This window comes from Choloepus didactylus, chromosome 6 (assembly GCF_015220235.1).
Source record: "Choloepus didactylus isolate mChoDid1 chromosome 6, mChoDid1.pri, whole genome shotgun sequence".
Lineage (NCBI taxonomy): Eukaryota > Metazoa > Chordata > Mammalia > Pilosa > Megalonychidae > Choloepus > Choloepus didactylus.
Window position 1 is genome coordinate 9,700,028 of NC_051312.1, and position 21,634 is coordinate 9,721,661.

A 21,634-nucleotide genomic window follows, 5' to 3' on the forward strand; every position below is an offset into this window, starting at 1 on the left:
AGCTGATCAGCTAGCTGTTCAACCTTGAAAAGTGTTTAGTCCAGAGCCAGAACCTGGCTGATTTTTCGCGGGCTCAGGACCTGGAATCTGTTATCGTGGACCACAAAGTGTGTGTGTGTTTGTTTACTCTCCCTGACCAGGGAAGCCTGCCCGGAGCAGTGGTGACCGCTTCCTATGCACCTGTATTAAAGACCTTATTGTCACCTGAGCCCAGCATGGTAATGAGCAGCTGCAGGGGTTGAGCCCAGGAGCCCAGAGTTAGGGAACTGCAGGTGCTCTGCAGGGCTGAATGGGTAGGAGCCTGGGTTTGATAAAATACTCGGTTTGACCCGGCAGACTGACTCCCAGGAGTGTGAGCTGGGCTGGTCTCCTGGAGGCAAGGATGCAGGGGGTGTGGGGTGAGCTGCCAGTAGGCCTAAGTGTGCAACTTCGGAGGCCTGTCCTCTTCTCTCCGCCTCAGGGCAGTGTGGGGGTGTTGTGTAAGTGCGTGGAGATCTCAGCACTCAGTGTCCCCAAATGTGCAGGCTTCTTCCAGGTGACCCTGACACCAGAGTCCCAGATATGTGGTCCCAGGTTTCCTCTCTGTTAGGGTTAGTCTTTTACAGCCCTAAAGGTTCCCAATACGGTAGGGGGTGGGGGAGCAGTCTGTGTGAGACCAAGTGTGGAATGAGACTCCACTGCCACGCTGGAGTCTCATGCCAAGAATTTCGGGGCCCTGTTCCCATCTCCCCTTTAGGGAGGCCTGGGGCAAGGCGACTCTCCCCACTGCCTCTCTAGTGCTTTTCCTCCCCCACACAGGGCATTGGGTCCCAGCCTTTTCCTGGCGACGCCGGTCCCCTCTCCCGCCAAGGGGGCCCCTTGGTCCGCCGGCTCCGGCCCACCCATTTCCTGTGCCGCCCCAACTCCGCCCCCACTCGGGGTGGAAAGTTTCGCTCCTCAAGATGGGCGGCTCCTTCCCCTTCCTTCCCGGCCAGCGGGGAAAGCCCAGAGAGAGTTGGGGAGGGGGGATTGGCCACCGGCCTGAGAGGGGAAGTGACTTCTCGCAGTCACATTGTGGCCCGCGGCATGCCCGGCTCTGCTGGCCCTGAGAGCCCCCCCAGGGCGGGAACTCGCAGCCCGGCGCGGCCGAGCCTCTCTTCCACTCCGGGTCTCGGGCGCCACCCGCCGGCAGAGCGCGGGCCGCACATGCCAGAAACACCGCTATGGTCCCGCCCCAAAACCACGAGTCAGAGCACAAGAACGCTGAGAGAATATTTATTTTATCTACGTGCCCAGGCGGCTGTCCCCTAAACTTAAATATACAGCATGGGGCCTTGGCCCTCCCAGCCGCGAGTGGTACAGGGACGGGTCCCAGAGCCCTTGTGCAGGGCAGTGGAACCCGGGGACCAGAGGTGGGATGGTCCTGAGCCAACGACTGCTAAGAGCAGCAAAGAGCAAAAAGGTGACAGGAGCCGGGCACTCTCCTCCCAACCCCAGAGGAGAGTAGAAGATGCTTCCAGCTCTGGTGCCAGACTAAGGGTTGGGGGTGCATACACCTGGGAGAGCGGTGGAGGTCCTCCAGGTGCCATGGGCAGAGGCTGCAGCCCAGGTGCCTGCCTCAGTGCCAGCCAGCCCCAGACAGGAGAGGGAAGCACTGGCAGTTTTGCCTCTGGGGGGGCACAGGTCTTGCCCAGCGAGGCGAGGCCATATGGGGGGAGAGCAGGCACTGCAGTGCTGAGGGGTGAGTTTCTGAGCCCTTTGCATGGGGGGCCTGCCCGCTGCCCCCTCCAGCTCTTCAGAGGCTGATGTGGAAGGCGTCCTGCAGCCACTGGTCACGGGCGTTGTGTGTCTGGGGCACAGTGAGGGGTGGCGGGTCGGGGGGCAGGCTGGCATCAGGAGGCTCCTCGTCATCAGACAGGCCGGCGTCCGGCGGGTAGGAGCTGTCCGAATGCAGGGAAGACGACAGGTCCTGGCACAGGCTCAGGTCTTGGCACAGGTGCTTGTAGTCCTGGATCGACTCATACAGGCCCCACAGCTGGCACAGCAGGGACATGTCCAGCTGCCTCAGCCCCACCTGCAGACACCTGAGGGTGGGCTGGGGGTGGGGGTCCATGCCACTCCCAGCCCGACCCTCCCGGAACCCAGGGCCCCCAGCTGAGGTCAGGGCCCTAGCCCATCTCTGTGCACCTTCCTAAGTGAAAGTGTTTGTGACCATCGGACCCCACCTGCAAGCTGTGAAGTTTTAGGCGAGTCCCTGACCCTCGGCACGATGGGAAGCCCCCACACAGGGTGAAATAAAACACGGGCAAAGCAGCTATAAATGTATGGTTTAACTATTGCCAGCAGCAGTAACTAGTACTAGTTACTGTTACCACATCCCCTCTGACCCTGGCGGCTCCTGCAGGTCCTCTGAGCTCCGGGCCACCCCTCCCCGGGACCCTCCTAGCGGCGGCAGCCCCCGCCCACCCACTCACCATCTCCTTGCGCAGCGTGGCTAGCGCCGAGTCCAGGTTGACCCGGCGGCGCGGGCGGGCGGGGCCGGCGGCGGGGCCCGCGTTGGTGGCGGCGTGGCTGGGCCCGTCGGGGGCGCGGGCGGCGCGGCTCAGCTCGTCGTGGATGCGGCTGCGCTGGCTGTAGATGCGCTCCAGCTCCCGCCACGAGCCGCCGCTGGCGTTGAGGAGGCCGCTGAGGCCGCGCGGCAGCGGTGGGAGCCCGGCCAGGGCGTAGCCCGCGCCCCCGGGCATCTCGACCGAGGGCAGTCCGTTCATGGCCGGGCCGGCGCGGACGGCGATGCCGCCCCCTTTCCGCCAACGCTCCGGCCGGGCCGCCCGCCCGCAGGCCCCGCCACCCGCGGCCCCGCCGGCCGAGCCCTGCAGCCGCCCGCAGGCCGCGCTTTGTTCCTTCTCGGGCTCCTCAAACCCCCGCCCCGCCCCCCTCCGCAGGGGCGGGGCCTCTCTTAAAAGGGCAACGGCCCTGGGCCCACGCCGCGCAAAAGGTGAGAACCGGGAATAGGGGCCGGAAAGAAAGAGCAGGAAAACGGTGGAAGAGCTGGGGAGAGGCCAAAAGGGGAGGGCACGGGTTCTTGATGGTTTCTCTTGCCCCCCTCCCCACACTCTTCATAATTAGTCTGTCCAATTACTCTTCCCAAGGAAATAACCTGGTACAGCGCACACGCGCGCACACACACATCCAATCGGTGAAAGAACCCAAAACTAGAGGTAAGGAGACTTGGGCAAATCCACATTCGGCCCCAATCGTGCTACCTGATATCAGGGTCACCACAACCTCCTGCCAGTGTCGGAGCATCTGGGGTTGGCATGAGGTGGGAGAGGATGACCGACTCAGGATGCTAAGGGGGCTGGGATCTCACTCAGGTGGGTAATGAGCACCCAAGGGCTGAGGAGGCTGTGGGGGTGCTGTCGCAGTCCAGGCTGGTGGTCTGCCCATCTTCCTCTTGCCTTTGAGGAGGCTGTGGGCTGCTCCTCAGAAAAAGGGTTATCACTTAGTCCTCTCTCTCTCTCCCCTCATTTTCTGACTGGGGAATCCAAGCAAAAACAAGCTCACAACCCATCTCTCAGGGATATGAAGGACAGCAGACAGAGGAAGGGTGAGAGACCAAAAGTAGGAAAAAGACAAGTGGAGCTGGGGCTGGCACATACACTGAGAACCAGGAAAAGAACAGACCACACAGAGGAACAGCTGTTTTTCTAGAGGGTTTTTCTCAGTGGTGTCTTAGTGCTGCAGCTGTTGCAGGCTGTGCAGGGCCTCAGCACAAGCCCGGATAAGACTGCAGAGCTGGATGCTAGTCTCCAGGGAGGTGCTAGAGCCTAGCTCAGCTGAGGCCCAGGTCAGCTTCTGCAGGAGAGCCCCCTGTGTGCAGGCCAAGACATCTGCATCTGGAGGCGCAGCAGGAGGGGTTGGTGCCTGGGCTGCCTTGAGCCCTGCTGCAGCTCCCTCACAGTGCTCGGGCCGGGGTACCGGGGGCTGAGGGGCAGGCCGAGAGCCCGAGGGGAGCTCTGAGGCAGAGGCCAGCTGGTGCTCCCGAGCTTGGGAGAGGGCAGCCTGCGCATTCAGAGCTAAAAGAGGAGAAAGTGGGTGGAATGGTCAGAAGGCCTGGCCCACCTCGGCCCAGAGCCACCTCCTCTCTTGACTGCTCTGCTCTTTTCTGTTCTTGTGGTATTTTCTCTGCTCCTCTACAAAGCAACTCATCCACTTTCTATTTTGTGTAACAGTTATTTATGTCCTTGCTTTCTGTCTCCCATCAGGACCTCGCTTGATCAAGCTCAGACTTTCCAACAGTGTCTGGCATACAGGGGGTGCTGCTTGTTCTTACTCAATGAATGGTCCTCTCTAGAGCTAAAGGAGAAAGGGCCTTACCCCTGCCCACTGACAGACTCCACTGTCACTTCCCAGGCCTTCTGTCCCCAGGCCGCCATAGCCACGATTCTTTTACACCAAGCACACTGGGCCCCTCACCCGGATTATCTTTATCCACGTCTGAATCGAGCTCCTGACAAGCCACACAGTAGACTTTCCGCTGCTTGTCCTGGAGGAGGATCGTCTAGGAGTCAGAAAGCACACGGGGCAGGGGTGAGACGCCGGGTGATGGAGTGCAGAGGGGAAGAGCTGGGGAGGGGCCGAGCGGCCAGGGTCTCGCCTCACCCCGCAGTCCGCGCACATCTCTCCCAGCATGCGGTAACCGCGTAGCAGGTAGTCGCCCATGAGCCGGGAGATGCGATCCTGTCGCTCCCGCCGCGCCTGCAACACCTTCGTCTCCGCCTCGGTCGGGGGCTCCCAGGAGAAATCGTCGACTTCTGGAGGAAGAGAGGCACAAGGGGCTGGGGGCTCTGGCCGGAACGGGCTGCCTCCAGTGCCCCGCAGCCACAAGCCCCCGCAGCCTAAGTCCTCACCAGCGCCGTTCAGGGCCATGTTGCCGTTGTCGCCTCCGAGCTCACCGGAAGTGACGCACAAGCCCAGCGCCCTCCGCGGCGGCTCGGTCCCCTCCATGTGGGGCTGAGAGCGGAAATGAGCCCTCCGCGGGGTTCTCGGGCCGCGCGCTGCCCTGAGTGGGGCGTTACTGGCCGCAGACCTGCCCCTGCCTTGACAGGGCGCCCCGCAGCGGGAGCCCAGTGGGCGGCGACCTTTCGACCGGCGAGGCCTGGGGAGGGGCGGAAGTGGCAGGAAACACCCTTGGCGTGAGAAAGCCGCCTGCCCCGGGCTTGTCCTTTCCGGATAGGCGGGGCGAGCAGCGACGTCAGCCCAACTACAAACTACCGTAATGACCACGAACGGCCCTTGCGCGCGCGTGGAGTCTCGCGGGCCCCAGTGTTGCTCACTTCTCCATCAGGGCGATGGGGAAAGAGACCATTTATTGCTTGGTTGACCATACGATTTGGTCAATATGTGTGCCATCGATTCACTTGAACTTCCCTCAGATACTATTAGCCCAGGGTTCGTCTCCTGTAACATAACTTTCTACTTACAGAAAGCCGTGTCTGTCAGCATCCCATCCTTGTTGCCAGAACTGTCAAGAACTGTGAAGGGTCTGAGATTTCACCCTGCTTGCCAGCTAACAAGTTAGCCTGCCAATGGCTAGTTGGCCTGCCAGTTTCATGGATGCTAGCAGAAGATATGAGTTTCCTGGGTCAGAGACAACTTTATTACTGACTGCATAGCAAGCAGCATGAACACGAGCATATTTGTGTCAGTTCCCTTTACCCTGGAGTCTTACGAGGGCAGTGCTGATGGACCCACGTGGACCCATAACCATGGGCTATGTTACAGGAGACGAACCCTGAGCTTAAGGAACCCAAATGTTTTATAATGGGCAGTCAGCCCGCCCGCCCTTTGCTCTAGGAAGAGATGCCATCTCTATTGTCCAATGCTATCTATATTTTCCAAGCTACACAAACATCTTTGAAAAGATAATCCAGAACAAAGGTAGCAGTGTCTCTGCTCAGGAGATGTGCAGAAACACGAGAGACTCATGAGAATTGTCTCCTAGTGCTTCTCTCCTCACATCTCCTCACTAAATCCTCCCAGCAACCCTATCAAGTAGGTATAACTGGCCCTGTTTCACTGATGTTGAAAAGAAGTCCAGTGACTATTCCAAGGTCAAATGCCGGCCTGCCTGATGCCAACCTTGTGCCTGTCCATCCTTCTGCAGAATGGGAGGTGGGGTAGGGCACTCACTGAGAGGACAGAGATGAGGGGGATCCCCTTGAGCAGTGGATGAAGACTAAAGAGAGACTGGGAGAAGATGAGTGGATCCAAGGGCCAGATTTGTAGAAACTTGGAGGCCGTGGTTAGGACTTTGGATTTTTATAAATCTTATAGGGACATGCCAGGAGGTTTTGAGTGGAAGTGTGACATGATCTGATTTATATTTAAAATAAGTATTCAACCTGGATGAACCTTGAAGACATCATATTGAGTGAAACAAGCCAGACACAAAAGGACAAATGTGGAATGATCTCATATATATGAAATAATTAGAATATGCAAATACATAGTCTGAAATTAGCATGCAGATTACCAGGGGCAGGGTTAGGTATGGGGAATGGGGAGTTAGTGCTTAATGGGTACAGAGTTTCTCTTTGCAGTGATGGGAAAGTTTTGCTAATGGGTGGTATTGATGGTGGCACAACAGTGTAAATGTAATTAACACCACTGAATTATGTACGTGCAAGTGGTTAAGATGGAAACATTTAGGTTGTTTATGTTACCACAATAAAAAAAATTTTAAACCCACAGAATTGTACAACACAAAGAATGATCCCTAATGTAAACTGTAGACTGTAGTTACTAATATAATTATAATACTTTTACAATATATTAATTACAATAATCGAGTAGTATAATTGTCGCACACTAATGCAGAATGTTAATAGGGAAAACAGTGTGTGTATGGGGTGGGTATATAGGAACTCTGTACTTTCTGCATGATTTTTTTTGTATAAACTTAGAGCTTCTCTAAAAAATAAATTATAGAGCAGACATCTTTGCAGAGAGTCACGTTTTCCTGCTCCAACAGTGCTTGAATGGAAGCTGGCACTAGCCCCCAGCGCTGGTCACTCTGAGCCAGCCATTTGCCACCTCCTCACAGCACCCTCAGACTGCCCCAAGGCCCCCACCACCTCTCCTCAGCCGCCCACCATGACAGCCATGTCCCTGTCACAGGTGTGCTAAAATGCCCTCCAGGACTCAGAAGCCGCCGTCAGCCACCAGATCAACCTGGAGCTCGATGCCTCTTACATCTCCCTGTCCGTATCTTGCTACTTTGACCATGATGATGAGGCTTTGAAGCATTTTGCCAAATATTTTCTTCAACAATATCACGAGAAAAGGGAACATGCTGAAAAATTGATGAAGCTGCAAAACCAACAAGGTGGCTGAATCTTCCTTCCTCCAGGATATCAAGAAACCAGAGACAGAAGACTGGGAGAGTGGGCTGGATGCAGTTGAGTGTGCGGGACCCTTGGAAAAAAGGGTGATGAATCAGTCACTACTGGAACTGCACAAACTGGCCACTGACAAAATGACTCCCACTGGTGTGATTTCATTGAGCCTCATTACCTGAATTGAGCAGGTAAAATCCATCAAAGAATTGGGTGACTCCATAACCAACTTGCACAAGATAGGAGCCCTAGAATCTGGCTTGCTAGAGGGTCTCTTTGACGAGCACACCCTGGGAAACCATGATGAGGAGAGCTCAGCCTTAGGTTGGCGTCCCCAGAGCCATAGGTGGGATTTCCAAAGTCAACAGGGCAGTGCATGCATGTTGGGTTTGCATTTCCCTTTTCTATAAGTTGTATCAACATCCAAGTTCTTTCATTTTTATCATTCCTTCAAATAAAGTATGCCCCAAAAATTGCAAGAAGAAAAAGAATGATCTCAGTCCCCTGCACTATAAAATGGGGTTAACAGTAGTACCGACTCCTTAAAGTTGTCATGAGGATTAAATGAAAGATGGTGACACCGTGTGAACACGAAATGGGCGGGTTGGGGATGGAGGGCGCCTGCCACTGCAGGGGAGCAGGTAGAGGCTTTGAACTTCAGGATACAGAATCTAGAACTTCATCCTGTCTTGAAGGTGAACCACAGCCTGAGCGTGTGTTCGTGGGTGTGGAATGATGGGGGGGGAATATGGCTAGAGGTGGATAATGCTTTGGAGTGGTGGATGTAGTCGGAGGGGAGGGATCTAATGACATAGGGTTCCCGTGGTGGCACATTTCCCGAGCACCTACCAGGTGTCAAGCTGGTGCAGGGCACGGGGCCTCACCTGGAGGGGAGACAGGTGGAAAGAAGGACCGCTGGCCAGGGGGTGCAGGAAGATCAGTGACCCCCGGGCTGGGGGTGGAGATGTGGGAGTCACAGGAGAGTGGACAGGTGAGGCCGAGCTGAGTGCAGGACCGGGCAGAGGACACCAGAGACAAAGAGTCAGCCGGGGAGCTGCCCCCGCACAGCACAGCACAGCGAGGTCCTGCCCGAGGACGGGCCACAGCCCTAACCTGCGTGTGCTTATCAGCCTCCAGTTCATCACCCGTAGAATGGGGGATAATCCCATTCCTTCACCCTGCCCTCGTGGGGGGCCTTATCTCCATCTTAAAGAGGAGGAAATGGGCTCCGGAAGCTCATGTGGTAGGAAGCCAGCCCTAAAGCCCAAAGCCCAGCCACCCGCCGTGGACGTCCTAGGGCAGCAGGCATGGGATCTGTGGGGACCCTGGAGGCCAGTGGCTCTGGAGGAGATCTAGTGGGATGTCAAGGAGGCAGAGTCTGGAGTCAGGTGCCTGGGCGTGAATCCACTTCTGTGGGATTTTGGGCAAGTCACTTCATCTCCTTTCCTTGTCTGTAAAAATGCAGATAAAAAAATAACTACGTGTTCACTATTATGATTAGTATAAGTATCGGGCCCTTATAAATAGCAACCTGGGAGAGGAATGGATGGCAGAGAAGGTGCTGAGGGGCTGCACCTGCTCCATGGAACTTGCTGGAAAACCACCCTCTAGGGTGCCAGGGAAAGCTGTTCAGGGGAGGTGGCAAACTGGAAGCACCTGGCTATAAAACTGCCTGAGGCAGGAGGCTGTGCCCAGGAAAGCCGCTGCAGTGGGTGCTGCTGGCCACCGCGCACTGCAGGAGCCTGGTGCTGGAGAGCTGCCCTCCCTGCAGGAAATGGGCCTGGAGAGGCTGCACCCGCTGCAGAGCTGCTCAGCAGCGCACCTAAGCCAGGAAGCAAAGGCTCTTTCCTCCAGCGTTGTCTCTCCAGCGCCCTCTTCTGACCACACTTCACATTGTGCCAGTGGCAGAAGAAATCTAAAGGGCCCAGATCCGTATGCACAGAGCAGGCAAAAAGAATAAATTTGGAGCAGAGAGGCAATAAATCAATAATTGGTACAAGATCATTACTCTCATTGTACAGATGAGGAAACTGAGGCTCCAGAGACAGGAAGCAGCTGGTCCAAGGTCAAAATTATGTAGCTTATGCCAGGGTTTGAATTCAGACCTGAGCCTGGGTGCACTGCTTTGCTCTCTAAAGTGTTTAGAAAGCAGGTGGCAAAAGCTTATCTAAGTCACAACTTTGTGGTGATAATTCCACTAACCATAGACCTGTACCACAGACCGATTCCCCAGCCTGAAGGAACACACACCAAAGGCCAGTGTCCACTCTGGGACCTGGACACCGCAGAGAGTTCTTCTTGCTGTATTATTAGGTTGAGCAACATGCAGTTGCTGTGTTTGCAGGTTAAAAACTCAAATATTGGACACATCATACAGTTCAACATATTTATTTCTGTGAGGTGATGTTTGAAGTTTTCAAAATGAGCATGAATTAATTTGTAAAACAGGAAGTTGTGCTTGTGCGTGTCTAGAAAGTATGATGTATGACGTGTATATGTCTTGGAAAGGCTTCCTTCTGACTATCTTTTGTCTGTGGTGGTATCTTTCCCTCATAATAAAATAGAAGCTTTAAACTTAACGGGGATGCAAAGACTTGATTTGTCTGTTGTTGACCTACTATAGGAGAAAACCATCATTCATGCTCTTTCTGCTTGTTTTATGGGATTTACGCTACGGAATAGAGTTGTTCTATGAGGAAGTCATCTTTTAATAGAAAAGCTGCCATAAATCAATGGTGGATCTTATGTGGCAGTTCATCAAATATAATTCTCAAAAAGTATTTGAATTGTGTTTTGTTCTAATTTTGTGTCTGAGTATTGAGAAAGAATTAAAGAAACATTTCAACAACTTCACAAACAATAACTTTAAGGTAGGAATTATTTTGCTGTCATTTCCCAAAAAAATGGTTCCTTGGCTTTTGTTTGTTTGTTTCTGTTGTTTATTTGTTTGTTTTAGCAAATAAGATGCCTAGAAAAGAAGCTGCTCATGATTCAGGACCATTGTGGTGGGCAGAAGAACGAGCCCCCAGAAAGTCTACATCCTAATTTCTGGAACCCATGATTATGTCACATGGTGTGCCAGTTTGGATATATTGTGTCCCCCAAGAAAAAGCCATGATCTTTTGATCCAATATTGTGGGATAGTGGGATTAGGTTGTTTCTGTGGAGATGTGACCCACCCAACTGCGAGTGACATCTTTGGGTGTGACCTCTGATTGAATGTTTCCATGGAGATGTGGCCCCGCCCATTCAGCGTGGTTATTAATTAAATCACTGGAGTATTCAGACAGAAGCAGCTAGGAGCTGCAGCTAAGAGAGGACAAAACACCCCAAGAGCAACATTTTGGAGAATGCCATTTTGAAACGCAACCTGGGAGCAAGCAGATGCCAGCCACGTGCCTTCCCAGCTAACAGAGGTTTTCCGGCTGCCAATGGCCATCCTTAGTGAAGGTACCCGATTGTTGTTGCCTTACCTTGGACACTTTATGGTCTTAAAGACTGTAACTTTGTAACCAAATAAACCCCCTTTATAAAAGCCAATCCATTTCTGGTGTTTTGCAAAATGGCAGCATTAGCAAACTGGAACACATGGCAAAGGAGGAATTAAGGTTGCTAATCAGTTGACCTTAAAGATAGATTATCCAGCTGGCCCAACGTAATCACAAGGGTCCTTAAAGATAGAAGAGACCCAAGAACAGCAGAATATACATTCTTCTCAAGTTCACATGGAACGTTCTCCAGGATAGACCACATGCTAAGCCATAAAACAAACCGTAACAAATTGAAAAGGACAAAAATATTATGAAGTATGCTTTCTAACCACAGTGGAATGAAATTAGAAATCAGTAACAGAAAGAGATTTGGGAAACTCACAAATATGTGGAAATTAAACAACACACTCCTTAGTAACCAGTGGGTCAAGGAAGAAATCACAAGAGAAATTAGAAGACTTTCAGGCTAATAAAAATGAAAGTACCACAAACTAAAACTTAAGGGATGCAGCCAATGAAGTGCTTAGAGGGAAATTTATACCTGTAAGTGCCTATATTAAAAAATTAAAAGGTCTCAAATCAATAACCTAACTTTCCATGTAAGAAACTAGAAAAAGATGAGCAAACCAAACCCCAACCAACTAGAAGGAAGGAAATAATGGAAAGTAGGGTGGGAATAAATGAAATAGAAAAGAAGTAGAGAAAATCAACTAAACCAAGAGTTAGTTCTTTGAAGAGATCAATAAAATGGACAAATCTTTAACTAGACTGGCCAGTTCAAGCCCTGGTCAACCAAAGGGCACAAACCTTGTGGCTTCAGCTGGAAAGCAATGTGGCTGAATCAAAGAGTCCCCAGAGGTGAAATAGATGACATCGATGATAATGGCCTTGTCACCTGGCAGAGGGTTTTGGATGATGATGTTTTCAGCTAACTGTGGAAACAAATTGCAGCTGATCAAACTATCTGGATCACTCAGGTCAATGCCCACAGTGAGGGCCAACTCTCTGATAAGACTGGCTGGATTCAAGCTGTTGATGGAGCCTGTACCACCCAGATTGACACCATGTCTGTCTGGATCCATCATCAAACCAGACATGGTGACACATCCACTGTCATAGACTGGGCACAAAGTAAAGGAGTCCGTGTTTCTAATGCAAAGGCTACTGCTACGCGCCAGGCCAGTGGTTCCTGCCAAAAGTTGGTCTGTTTCTCTTGTGGTGAGGGAGGCCCCAGGGTACATGACATTGCCACCACCTGCTCCTGGTAGGTTGACTGTATCGGACTTTTGACTGCCTCCTGGGGCTCTAGACAGTGTCTCACCACTGTTGACTCTTTCCCAGGTTACAGACTTGCTGTTCCAGTCTGGTCAACCAACTCCGGCCACACCACTGTGGTTCTTAAAACTGCATCAGCATGGTAAGTCTTATAGCAGTCAAATCTATTCCCGAATTGTAATGGCTATCTCCAAACCGTGAGATGTTGATCCTTTTGTGTAAAACCTGATTGGTCTCTGGAACACTGGGTATCTGTGTGACACCTGAAACTCAGAGCTAGAGCTCAGCAGCTATGAATGTCAGTATTAATGCATACAGCAACTGTTAAAAAAAAAAAAGCTGAGAAAGAGCCCAGACTTCTGTTACAGATATGAATGAAGCAGGTCTGGTTAAGACTAGGGAAAATCCGGCCAAAGGGTAAAGGTTGAAACTAACTGTGTGTTAAAACTTCAACTTCCATGTGAAACCAAGGGAAGAGATGTTTATTTGGTGCAGGATCTATATTTTCTAAACAATATAACTTATAGAGTCAGTTTGTTAAAACACCACAATGACATGGAAACTTGAATAGGAATTGAGATATGGCAGGTCTGTACAGGTTAGAGTGAAATAGCAACACAACCCAAATTAGTTTGGGCGGAGAATAGAAATATATATTCAGGGTCCCCCTGAGAAGCTGGGGGAGGATGTGGAGGTGTTAGACTTCCTCACCTGGATTGTTGCTGATGTTCTCATAAACACTGGGGACTGACAGTTTGATATTCTGAGCCCTCTGTCTTGGGGCTTACCCCTACAAAGCTCATTACTATAAAGGAGAGGCTAAGCCTGCTTATAATTTTGCCTAAGAGTCTCCCCCTGAGTGCCTCTTTGTGGCCCTCTCTCTCTCTAACTAAGCCCACTTGGCAGGTGATCTTGCTGCCCTCCCCCCACACGGGACCTGACTCCCAGGGGTGTAAATCTCCCTGGCAACGCAGGATATGACTCCCAGGAATGAAACTGGACCCAGCATCGTAGGATTGAGAACATCTTCTTGACCAAAGGGGGGATGCGAAACGAAACAAAGTAAAGCTTCAGTGGCTGAGAGATTTCAAATGGAGTCAAGAGGTCACTCTGGTGGACATTCTTATGCACTATATAGATAACACTTGTTAGGTTTTGATGTATTGGAATAGCTAGAAGTAAATACCTGAAACTACTAAACTCCAACCCAGTAGCCTGGACTCTTGAAAATGATTGTATAACAATGTAGATTACAAGGGGTGAGAGTGCGATTGTGAAAAGCTTGTGGATCGCACTCCCTTTATCCAGTGTGTGGATGGATGAGTAGAAAAATGGGGACAAAAACTAAATAAAAAATAGGGTGGGATGGGGGGATGATTTGAGTGTTCTTTTTTACTTTTATTTTTTATTCTTACTCTGATTCTTTCTGGTGTAAGGAAAATGTTCAAAAATAGATTGGGGTGATGAATGCGCAACTATATGACGTACACCATGGATGATTGTATGGTATGTCAATATATCTCAATAAAACTGAACAAAAAAAAACTACATCAGCATATTTTCAGCTTTCTGACCATTTGAACTCTAACAATGGTGCACCTTTTATCTCAAGAGCCTTCCCTTCCCTGCTCCCTACCATCACACACAAGATCTGGTTCAGCCTTGCTTGAGACAGCCTCCTCGAAATCTACTCGAAAGCATTTCTAGCTCCCCCTCCCTCACCTGCTCCTGGTCCACACACCTCAGTAAGGCAGTTTGATCACTGATGTCCCAGGGAAGGGATCATCTCTTCTTGGCCATGTTGTGGGAAACCATCAGGACAAGAGGGATGTGGGGGTTAAGATAGACCAATGTTGACCATTCCTGGGCATGATGCTTTCTTTCTCCTAACAGTAACCCCCCAGCCAGTCTGGGTGGCGAACCCTCCAGGTGGGCGCCCATCCTCAGGGATTCAAATTTAACCATGGTCCAACTATCAGGATTCTCTTTTTGGACTGACATGTCCTAGGTCAAGAGATAACTGGCCACCTGGTTGAGTACACCTCTCTCTGGGTTCCCCAACAGTGGCCCATATGTAGAGTGGGGGATGTGGGTCTCTATACCTTCTATTAAAATGCCCTTGTCCCTCTTGCACCTGACTCTCTGGATGCAAAGTCTGGGTGTGAGTATGGGATGATTGGGGAACAGGTGAATTTTTAGCTCCTGGAATGGGTCATATCAATTTTGTGGCAGCCAGGGAGGGAACAATCCAGATCCTGGGAGATGCCGGGGAAGGAGGGACATTAATGACCGTTGTTTTCAGAACCGCCCCTGGGGCCTTCTCACTATGAATACACCTGGGTCCAACTCTCTGAAGCCATTGCAAGTGCCTTAAACTCAACTGACTGGATGGTCTATCACCCTCCACTAGACACTTCTGACCCGGAGTCGAACGCCACTCACCTAGCCACATGGAGAGATTGAAGGCAGCAGGGAGTAACCTTAGCTCCTGCACCAAAAAAAACACCTCAGCACCAGATGTCTTCCCCAGCCCTATCCCCATAGCCATGGCTCAGTCATTCCATGGGGTGGACAAATGCCATCTGGCTGGTGGCATGAACAAAAAGGTCAGATTGGACTGTCAGCCCTCAGTCCTTCTCTCCAAAAATGAGAACACAGTTGTTAGAATTGAACTGGAACGCTAAGGCCTACTAGCCAGCGGAAAGGCTACACTGGAGACGCTGTCAACCTGTGCCCCTAACTGATGGAGGTCCCACTTGGGTGGGGGGAGGTTTCCGCGTCCTTATATGTGTCCCAAAACTGGGCTCCTTGTGTGGAATTCACTGGTAAACTCGCCCCCTCCTGAAAACAGTGGCTTGAAATTCATCTCTGACTTTAGCTGACATGACTGATGACACACTTCAGCTTGGAAGACATTTAAGTCAGCCTCAGTTCACTGACCAAGCTTGTTACAAGTGGTAGAATTTCCCTGGATTTCTTCGTCGCAGGCCAAGACAGAGTCTGCACCATTGTTAATACATCCTGCTGTACCTGGGTTAATGCTTCCGGCCAAGTGGAAAGGTTAATACAGAGACTTAAGGAGGAAGCCACCTGGCTTTCTAAGGTATACATGATGCTTTATGGGATTTGTTCAGCTGGGACCCTGGGGTCCCACAGTTGAGGTCGATACAACCGGTTAGCCTCAACCTGCTGCGAGGTTCATCAATAGCAGCTTTAATTAAATGCTTTATGTGACAAATTGAATGGATTTAGTCCCTACCTCTGTTGGTTACATTAATCAATTTTGCCAACAGAGTGGTGTATTCATGGTAAAAATTTGCCCAAAGCCAAGACCGTGTAGAAATGAAGGAGGGATACTGTTGAGAGACGGTTCTCCATGGATCTCTTGTGTTTCTGCACGTTTTGCACTGACTGCCTTTGTAGATCCTCTTTTCAAAGCTGTTGGTGTAGTAAAGAGCCATGGAAGCTGGAGATGGCGCCCTCTCCAGAGCAAAGGACAGCATGCTTACTTCCCATTATAAAAGATTTGGGTTCCCTAGGTGCAGGGTCCTCTCCATACACCATCCACTGTGTTTGCTGGCATCCTCCCGATCCCCTCCGCATCACCCTCATGGGACCTGGGGACAAGAGGATCTGACGCAGATGTGCTGATGCTCACGCAGCATGGGGATTGGAAAATGCCATGAACCCTGCCGTGAGTAATAAAAGTTCTTTGTCTCTGACCCAGGGAACTCGTGTCTTCTGCCAGCATCCATGAATCTGTGGCAGGCTAACTTGTTAGCTGGCAATTAGGGTAAAATCTCTGACCCTACATGGTTCTTGATTAAGGGTAGCACATAGAAAGTTCTCAGAAGTGTCAATGGTAGAGCCCATTTGCAGTGGTTATGGTGTGCAGACCAGTTGACTAGGGAGCAGAGGTTTGGGCTTTTTCAGCCTCTGACAGTGACAATGGAATTTGTCGCACCCTCATCTGAGCCAGCCCGTCATCTGTCACTACCTCTGCTGTGCTGCTGATGACCCAGCAATAGTTGTACTCCTTTCTGGGTGACCACAGTGGCATACTCACACACCGCTCAGTCACAGTCACCCCCTGACTGGCTCATTTAGTGGGGCAGGGTCACATGGCAACAAGCAGCCTAGGCCACAGAGCTGTGACTGAAAAACATCACTGACGTCCTTGCATTTTCACATTAACAGGCACTGAAAAGGGGCCAGTTTTCTTTTTCTTGTTTTTCACTGCAACGTGAACTGACCTGACATTTCTGTGAAACAGGAAAGGGCTGGTTGATACAGTAGGAAAAATAATAAGACCCAGCTTCTAGCATGTGTTTTTACCTCACTTTTCATGAATTTTCTCATTTAATCCCTACAACTTAGATATTATCATGGTCCCCTGTGCCGGTTTGAAAGTATTATGTCCCCAAAAACTCCATTATCTTTTAAGTAATCTTGTGTAGGCAGAGGTAACAGTGTTGATTAGATTGTAATTCTTTGAGTGTTTCCATGGAGATGTGCCCCACCCAACTGTGGGTAATGATTCTGATTGGATGATTTCCATGGAGGTGTTACCCCACCCATTCAGGGTGGGTCTAAATTAAATCACTGGAGCCATATAAATGAGCTGACAGACAGAAGGAACTCGGTGCAGCTGAGAGTGACATTTTGAAAACGAGCTACAGCCAAGAGGGACACTTCGAAGAATGCACAGAAGATGAGAGAGTAGCTGCAGATGAGAGATAGTTTGAAGACGGCCGTTGAAAGCAGACTTTTGCTCTGGAGAAGCTAAGAGAGGATAAATGCCCCCAGAGCAACTAAGAGTGACATTTTCTAGGAGCTGAAGCCTAGAGAGGAATGTCCTGGGAGAAAGCCATTTTGAAACCAGAATTTTGGAGCAGATGCCAGCCATGTGCCTTCCCAGCTAACAGAGGTTTTCTGGACACCACTGGCCATCCTCCAGTGAAGGTACTCGATTGCTGATGTGTTACCTTGGACACTTTATGGCCTTAAGACTGTAACTGTGTAACCAAATAAACCCCCTTTTATAAAAGCCAATCCATTTCTGGTGTTTTGCATTCCGGCAAACTGGAACATCCCCAATTTGCAAATTAGGACAATGAAGTTTGGAGAGATTAAGAGATTTCTCCCTGGTCACACAGCTAGGACGTGGCCGGCCTGGGCCTCCATCCCAGGGCCTGGGTTCTCAGTACCCTGTGCCTGTGGTCAAAGGTGGACAAGAATATGGGGCAGAAGATCTCTGATTTATCAAGCTTGAAGATAGGTTCATGGCATTTTCCAATCCTGTCTCTCCAGAGCCTTTCACCTTTGTACTGGCCCCGCCCCTACCCCGACAATGACACATCAGAGGGTTTCAGTAGCAGCCTCGTTTTCAGTAATGTGTCTTTGGGGACAGATGCTTCGAGTCAGGATTGTCCCCTCCAGGCCCCCATAACTTCTTCCCCTCATCTTTAGAACTGATGAGCAGCATCCCCCCCACTCCACCCAAGGAGGTAGTCCTAGGCAAGGATTTCCTCAGAGCCCAGAAACATCCTAGCGACATTTGGAGTTCCAAGAGGTGACACAGAGCCTGACACACCGTCAGCCCTCATTAAATGGTAGTTCTCTTCCCCATCTCCCAGCCCATTGCGGCTCCCGGATGCAGGTGACAATAAAAAGAGCTAACATATACTGAGCACTCACTATGTGACAAGCATCTGCTAAGGGCTTCAAAAATATCAGTTCATTGATATTCTGTTTAAAAATGAGGAAACTGAAGCACAGAGTGGTTGAAGAATTTTCCCAATTCACACAGCTGGTCCGTGATGCAGCCTGGAAAATCTACTGCTGGAACCAGCCTCCTGAATGCAGGCTGGGGCTGCCCATCTGGCCAATTGCCCAAGGTATTCGAGTTTGAGTCCTGACTCTGTCATTGACTGGCTATGTGACCTTCGTAAAGAGCATGGCCCATCTGGGCCACGGGAAGCCCTCTGCCCGTGAGAGGGGAGATGATTGGAAGGCTTCCCAGAGCCTCTCCCTGACCGTTAAGGAGTCACAGTCCTTGGGGCTGGGTCCTGTGGTTCCTTTGTCCCACTCCAGCAAAGCCCTCCTTGGCCTCAGGGCCCCATCCCTCTATCCTCAGGACATTTGGGGACCCTCCCATCCTTCCCCCAAGAAGCCCTGGGTAGGTTCTGGATCAGGCAGGCTTGCATTCAGTCCTCACATCCTACTCACCAGATGACCTGAGATGAACTGAGTCTTTCAGAACCTCAGTTTCCCCCTTGGAGGGGTCACTGGGAGGATGAAACGACATCACTATGTAAAGTGCATGGTAAGTGGCGGGTGCTTTTGTGCTCTCTCTCCATGCAGCCAATCAACACACCAGCCCCCTGTGTGCCAGGCCCTGTTCTAGGATCTGGGGACAGTGTTGTGCCTCCCTGGGAGGGGGGTGAGATGGACAATAAGCAAGAAAACAAGTCCATAAAGAAGGTGGTTTCAGGCTGTGATGGCTGCTGGGGAGGAAACAAACAGGGCGATACGACCCAGAGTGCCGGGGGTAGCCCTTGGAGGCAGGGCATTTGTCCCTGGGCATGAAGGATCAATAGGAGTTGTGGGGAGAACAACTCCAGGCAGAGGAATGAGCAAAGCACTTCCGAGGCACAGAGGACCTTGCAGACCCAGGTGAGCAGAGGCCACCGGAGATTTTTTAAGCTGGGGATACTGTGGTTGGCATTAGGTTTTCAAAGGTGACTCTGGCCCCAGGTGGGGTGGAATGGAGGAGGCAGGGTGGGCATGGGGGACCTTTTGTGTGTATGTGTGTGTGTGTGTGTGTGTGTGGTGAGGGAGTTTGTACTCCTGGGACTACTGCCAGCATCTCCTTGGACTTACAGAAAAGCTTGGAGGCCTGAAAGTGTTCTGGCAGCTTCTAGAACATGAGGTGGCCAAGTACAGTAATACATGAGCCGAGGCCAGAGAAGGTGGGCAGGACCAGAGACATGGAGCACTTGCTGGACAGTCTTAGCTTGCTCTGCAGCCCCTCCCTGCACCCTCGTCCTCATCTGCAGGCTCGCCTCTGTGGGCTGTACCCTCAGGCTCCTCGGCCCACAGGCTGCTTTTTGGGTTCAGCCCGTGGGAGGCCTGGCAAGAGACCTGTGGGCAGGAGACGTGGGGGTGCAGGTGGACAGTGGCCGCAGATCTCGCCCCAGTTCCCGCTGAGCAGCCTCCCCTGTGGCTCTGGGTCTGATTCTGGTTTCTCTCCTCCGTCTGTAATGCTCCTTCCCCTTACCCCTCCAGCACCTGGTACTATGGGGCCCAAACTTCACCAGGCCTTAGTGGTCTCCTTTAACCCTTTATAAACAGCCTCCTCATTCCACTCTTGTCCATTACCCCTCTTGAGGATGCCCCCTGTTGCCTGCTGGGACCCCAAGTAGCCTAAGGAGTTTGGACTTGAGCCTAACAAAATCAATAACACTGGTGCACTGGGTTGAATATGTCCCCCTAAAATTCATGTCTACCCAGGACCTGTGAACGTGACCTTATTTGGAAACAGGGTCTTTGCAGATGTAATCAACTCAAAATGAGGTCATCCTGGATTAGGGTGGGCCCCAAATCCCATGACTGGCATCTTTATAAGAAGAGGGAAATTTGGACACAGAGACACAGATGCACAGGGACAAGGCCACAGAGCAGTGGAGCAGGGATCAGAGGGGTGCCCCTGGAAGCCAAGGAATGCCAAGGATTGCCGGGACCACCAGGAAAAAGCTAGAAGGGGCAAGAAAGTTTCCTCCCCTGCAGCCAACAGAAGGAACAGGGCGTGGCTGAACCCTTGATTTCACACTTTCAGCCTCCAGGCCTCTGAAAGAATAATTTCCCTGTTGTTTGAAGCACCCCACTGGGTGGCCATTTGTTACTGTGGCCTCAGGAAACTAAGACAATAATGGATAACACGCGGGAGCGCTCATTGCTCCTTATGGGCTGAGCCCTGGGCTGGGGGTCCTCGAGGCAGCCCCAGAGGAAGCGCTGTCATCTGCCCCCATCCTACCCTCAGATGCATTGGCCACACTCCCCTATGGAAACCCTCGCTTCTCTTGGCATCATGCTCCAGCTTCTTCCCACTGCTCCTTCCCTTCTGGCTCTGCCTGCTCGCCCTGCCCTGGGAACGGCTACACGCTCAGGCTCACCCCGAGCTGAGCAAGTGCCCCCTGTAGGCTGGGGACCCTGAGCTTTTGACTCCAGCCTGAGCTCCATACCCTGGAGTGTAAATGTCTGCACTTGGATGACTCACCAGCACCTCAGACCCAGCAGGTCCAAAGCAGAGTTCCAGACATCCCGCTGCCCACCACCACCACGTCTGCTTCACCTTGCCGTCCTCCTGGCCCACCTGGGGCTGCAGCCAGAACCTGGCCTCTCCCACACCCTCCACTTCACACAACGCTGCGTTCCCCACGGGCCCTGGCCCAGGCCTCAGTATCCCTTCTGGGATGGAGGCAACGGCGTCCCCTCCTGCCCTGCTACAGTCCTGCTGCAATGAAAATAAGCCCCAAAATTCGTCACCACTTCCCCTCCCCACCCTGCTGCTCCACTGCCCTTTTCTCCGTTTCTGGAAGGGACTCTCTTTCCCAGGCCTTAATTCCTGCAAGCCGTTTGTAAACAGTTTCCTCAGTTTCTTGGGCTTCCCACGCTCCCACTCTTAGAGCCTGCTCATCCTCCGGGGTCCAGCATAAAATTCCCTTGGTCAGAGGGCCTTCCTGGACCCCCAAGCCTCACTACTGCCCTTGCTTCCGGTTCCTTGCTCTTCTCGGTCCCAACACCCACCTCGTTTGTCACCATAATTATCTGTGAGTTGATTTGTTATGTGTTCGTCTCCCCTGGGTCAGAAGCTCTGGGAGGGAAGGGATTGTGAGTTCTATTTGTTAGCAAGAGCTTGGCATACGGTAGGTTCTCGGTTTATTGAGTGAATAAATCCCATTGCACAGATGAGAAAACTGAGGCTTAGAGAGATTACAGAGTCCCTCACACCTCTCCCCAGCAGGGGCCCCTGGGAACTTGGGGACTGCTTCCCCGCTATGCCCTGCAACGCCAGCCCATACTGAAGGGGGCTGGGCCCACCCACCAACCTGGGGAGTTGCTCCATAGAGGAATCTCCTTCAGTACCCCAAAACTACCCAAGTAACCCAGCTTCCAGTTGAAAACCCCAAGCTCCTTGGACAGGTGGGGCAGAAGGCAAGCCCCTGAGCCCCCCCCCCTCCCCCCACCAGACGGGCACTGTGGTGCCTTCCAGAGAGGATTTGGTTCCACCCCGACTTGGCAGTGTCCTGCTCCTAACTTACCGGGGTCATTCCCACCCCCCTGCTGAGTTCTGAGTCAGAACCTGAATCCCAGGGTCTCCTGGCCAGGTGCCCAGGGTGTGGCCTGGGTGTGGGACACAGGCCCAGAGGAGCCTCCCTTCCCGGCCCACTGGACAGGCCTGGCTCCTCTCTAACCCTGACCGTACTCAAG

General features: G+C 51.8%; 2 protein-coding genes across 5 annotated transcripts; both read right to left on the reverse strand.

The window, feature by feature from the left end:
* Positions 1–1,238: 1,238 nt before the first annotated feature.
* Positions 1,239–3,651, reverse strand: FAM89B (family with sequence similarity 89 member B). 3 transcript variants are annotated; one of them, XM_037840340.1, is made up of 2 exons: positions 2,454–3,651; positions 1,239–2,074 (listed from the first exon to the last, which is right to left on the reverse strand). In XM_037840340.1, the coding sequence occupies exons 1-2, from the start codon at positions 2,745–2,747 to the stop codon at positions 1,775–1,777; spliced, it is 594 nt and encodes a 197-aa protein (XP_037696268.1). In that variant the 5' UTR covers positions 2,748–3,651; the 3' UTR covers positions 1,239–1,774. The 3 variants fall into 3 exon arrangements, with proteins under 3 accessions (XP_037696268.1, XP_037696270.1, XP_037696269.1); XM_037840342.1 differs by having other exon boundaries at positions 1,239–2,014; positions 2,454–3,650; XM_037840341.1 differs by having other exon boundaries at positions 1,239–2,053; positions 2,454–3,641.
* Positions 3,652–3,679: 28 nt separating this feature from the next.
* On the reverse strand, positions 3,680–5,182 carry ZNRD2 (zinc ribbon domain containing 2). 2 transcript variants are annotated; one of them, XM_037840338.1, is made up of 4 exons: positions 4,890–5,178; positions 4,642–4,793; positions 4,456–4,540; positions 3,680–4,055 (listed from the first exon to the last, which is right to left on the reverse strand). In XM_037840338.1, exons 1-4 carry the CDS (start codon positions 4,984–4,986, stop codon positions 3,712–3,714), a joined length of 678 nt encoding a protein of 225 aa, XP_037696266.1. In that variant the 5' UTR covers positions 4,987–5,178; the 3' UTR covers positions 3,680–3,711. The 2 variants fall into 2 exon arrangements, with proteins under 2 accessions (XP_037696266.1, XP_037696265.1); XM_037840337.1 differs by having other exon boundaries at positions 4,642–5,182.
* Between the last annotated feature and the right edge of the window lie 16,452 nt (positions 5,183–21,634).

Excerpts from the sequence above, each read along its gene's own strand:
- FAM89B (XM_037840340.1), bottom strand. The coding sequence starts at position 2,747 with ATGAACGGACTGCCCTCGGTCGAGATGCCCGGGGGCGCGGGCTACGCC. Across the intron at positions 2,075-2,453 it reads CCACGCTGCGCAAGGAGATG|CCCACCCTCAGGTGTCTGCA; the intron begins GTGAGTGGGTGG and ends CCCCACCCCCAG.
- ZNRD2 (XM_037840337.1), bottom strand. The coding sequence starts at position 4,986 with ATGGAGGGGACCGAGCCGCCGCGGAGGGCGCTGGGCTTGTGCGTCACT. Across the intron at positions 4,541-4,641 it reads AGATGTGCGCGGACTGCGGG|ACGATCCTCCTCCAGGACAA; the intron begins GTGAGGCGAGAC and ends TCTGACTCCTAG. Across the intron at positions 4,056-4,455 it reads CGTGGATAAAGATAATCCGG|CTCTGAATGCGCAGGCTGCC; the intron begins GTGAGGGGCCCA and ends CTCCTCTTTTAG.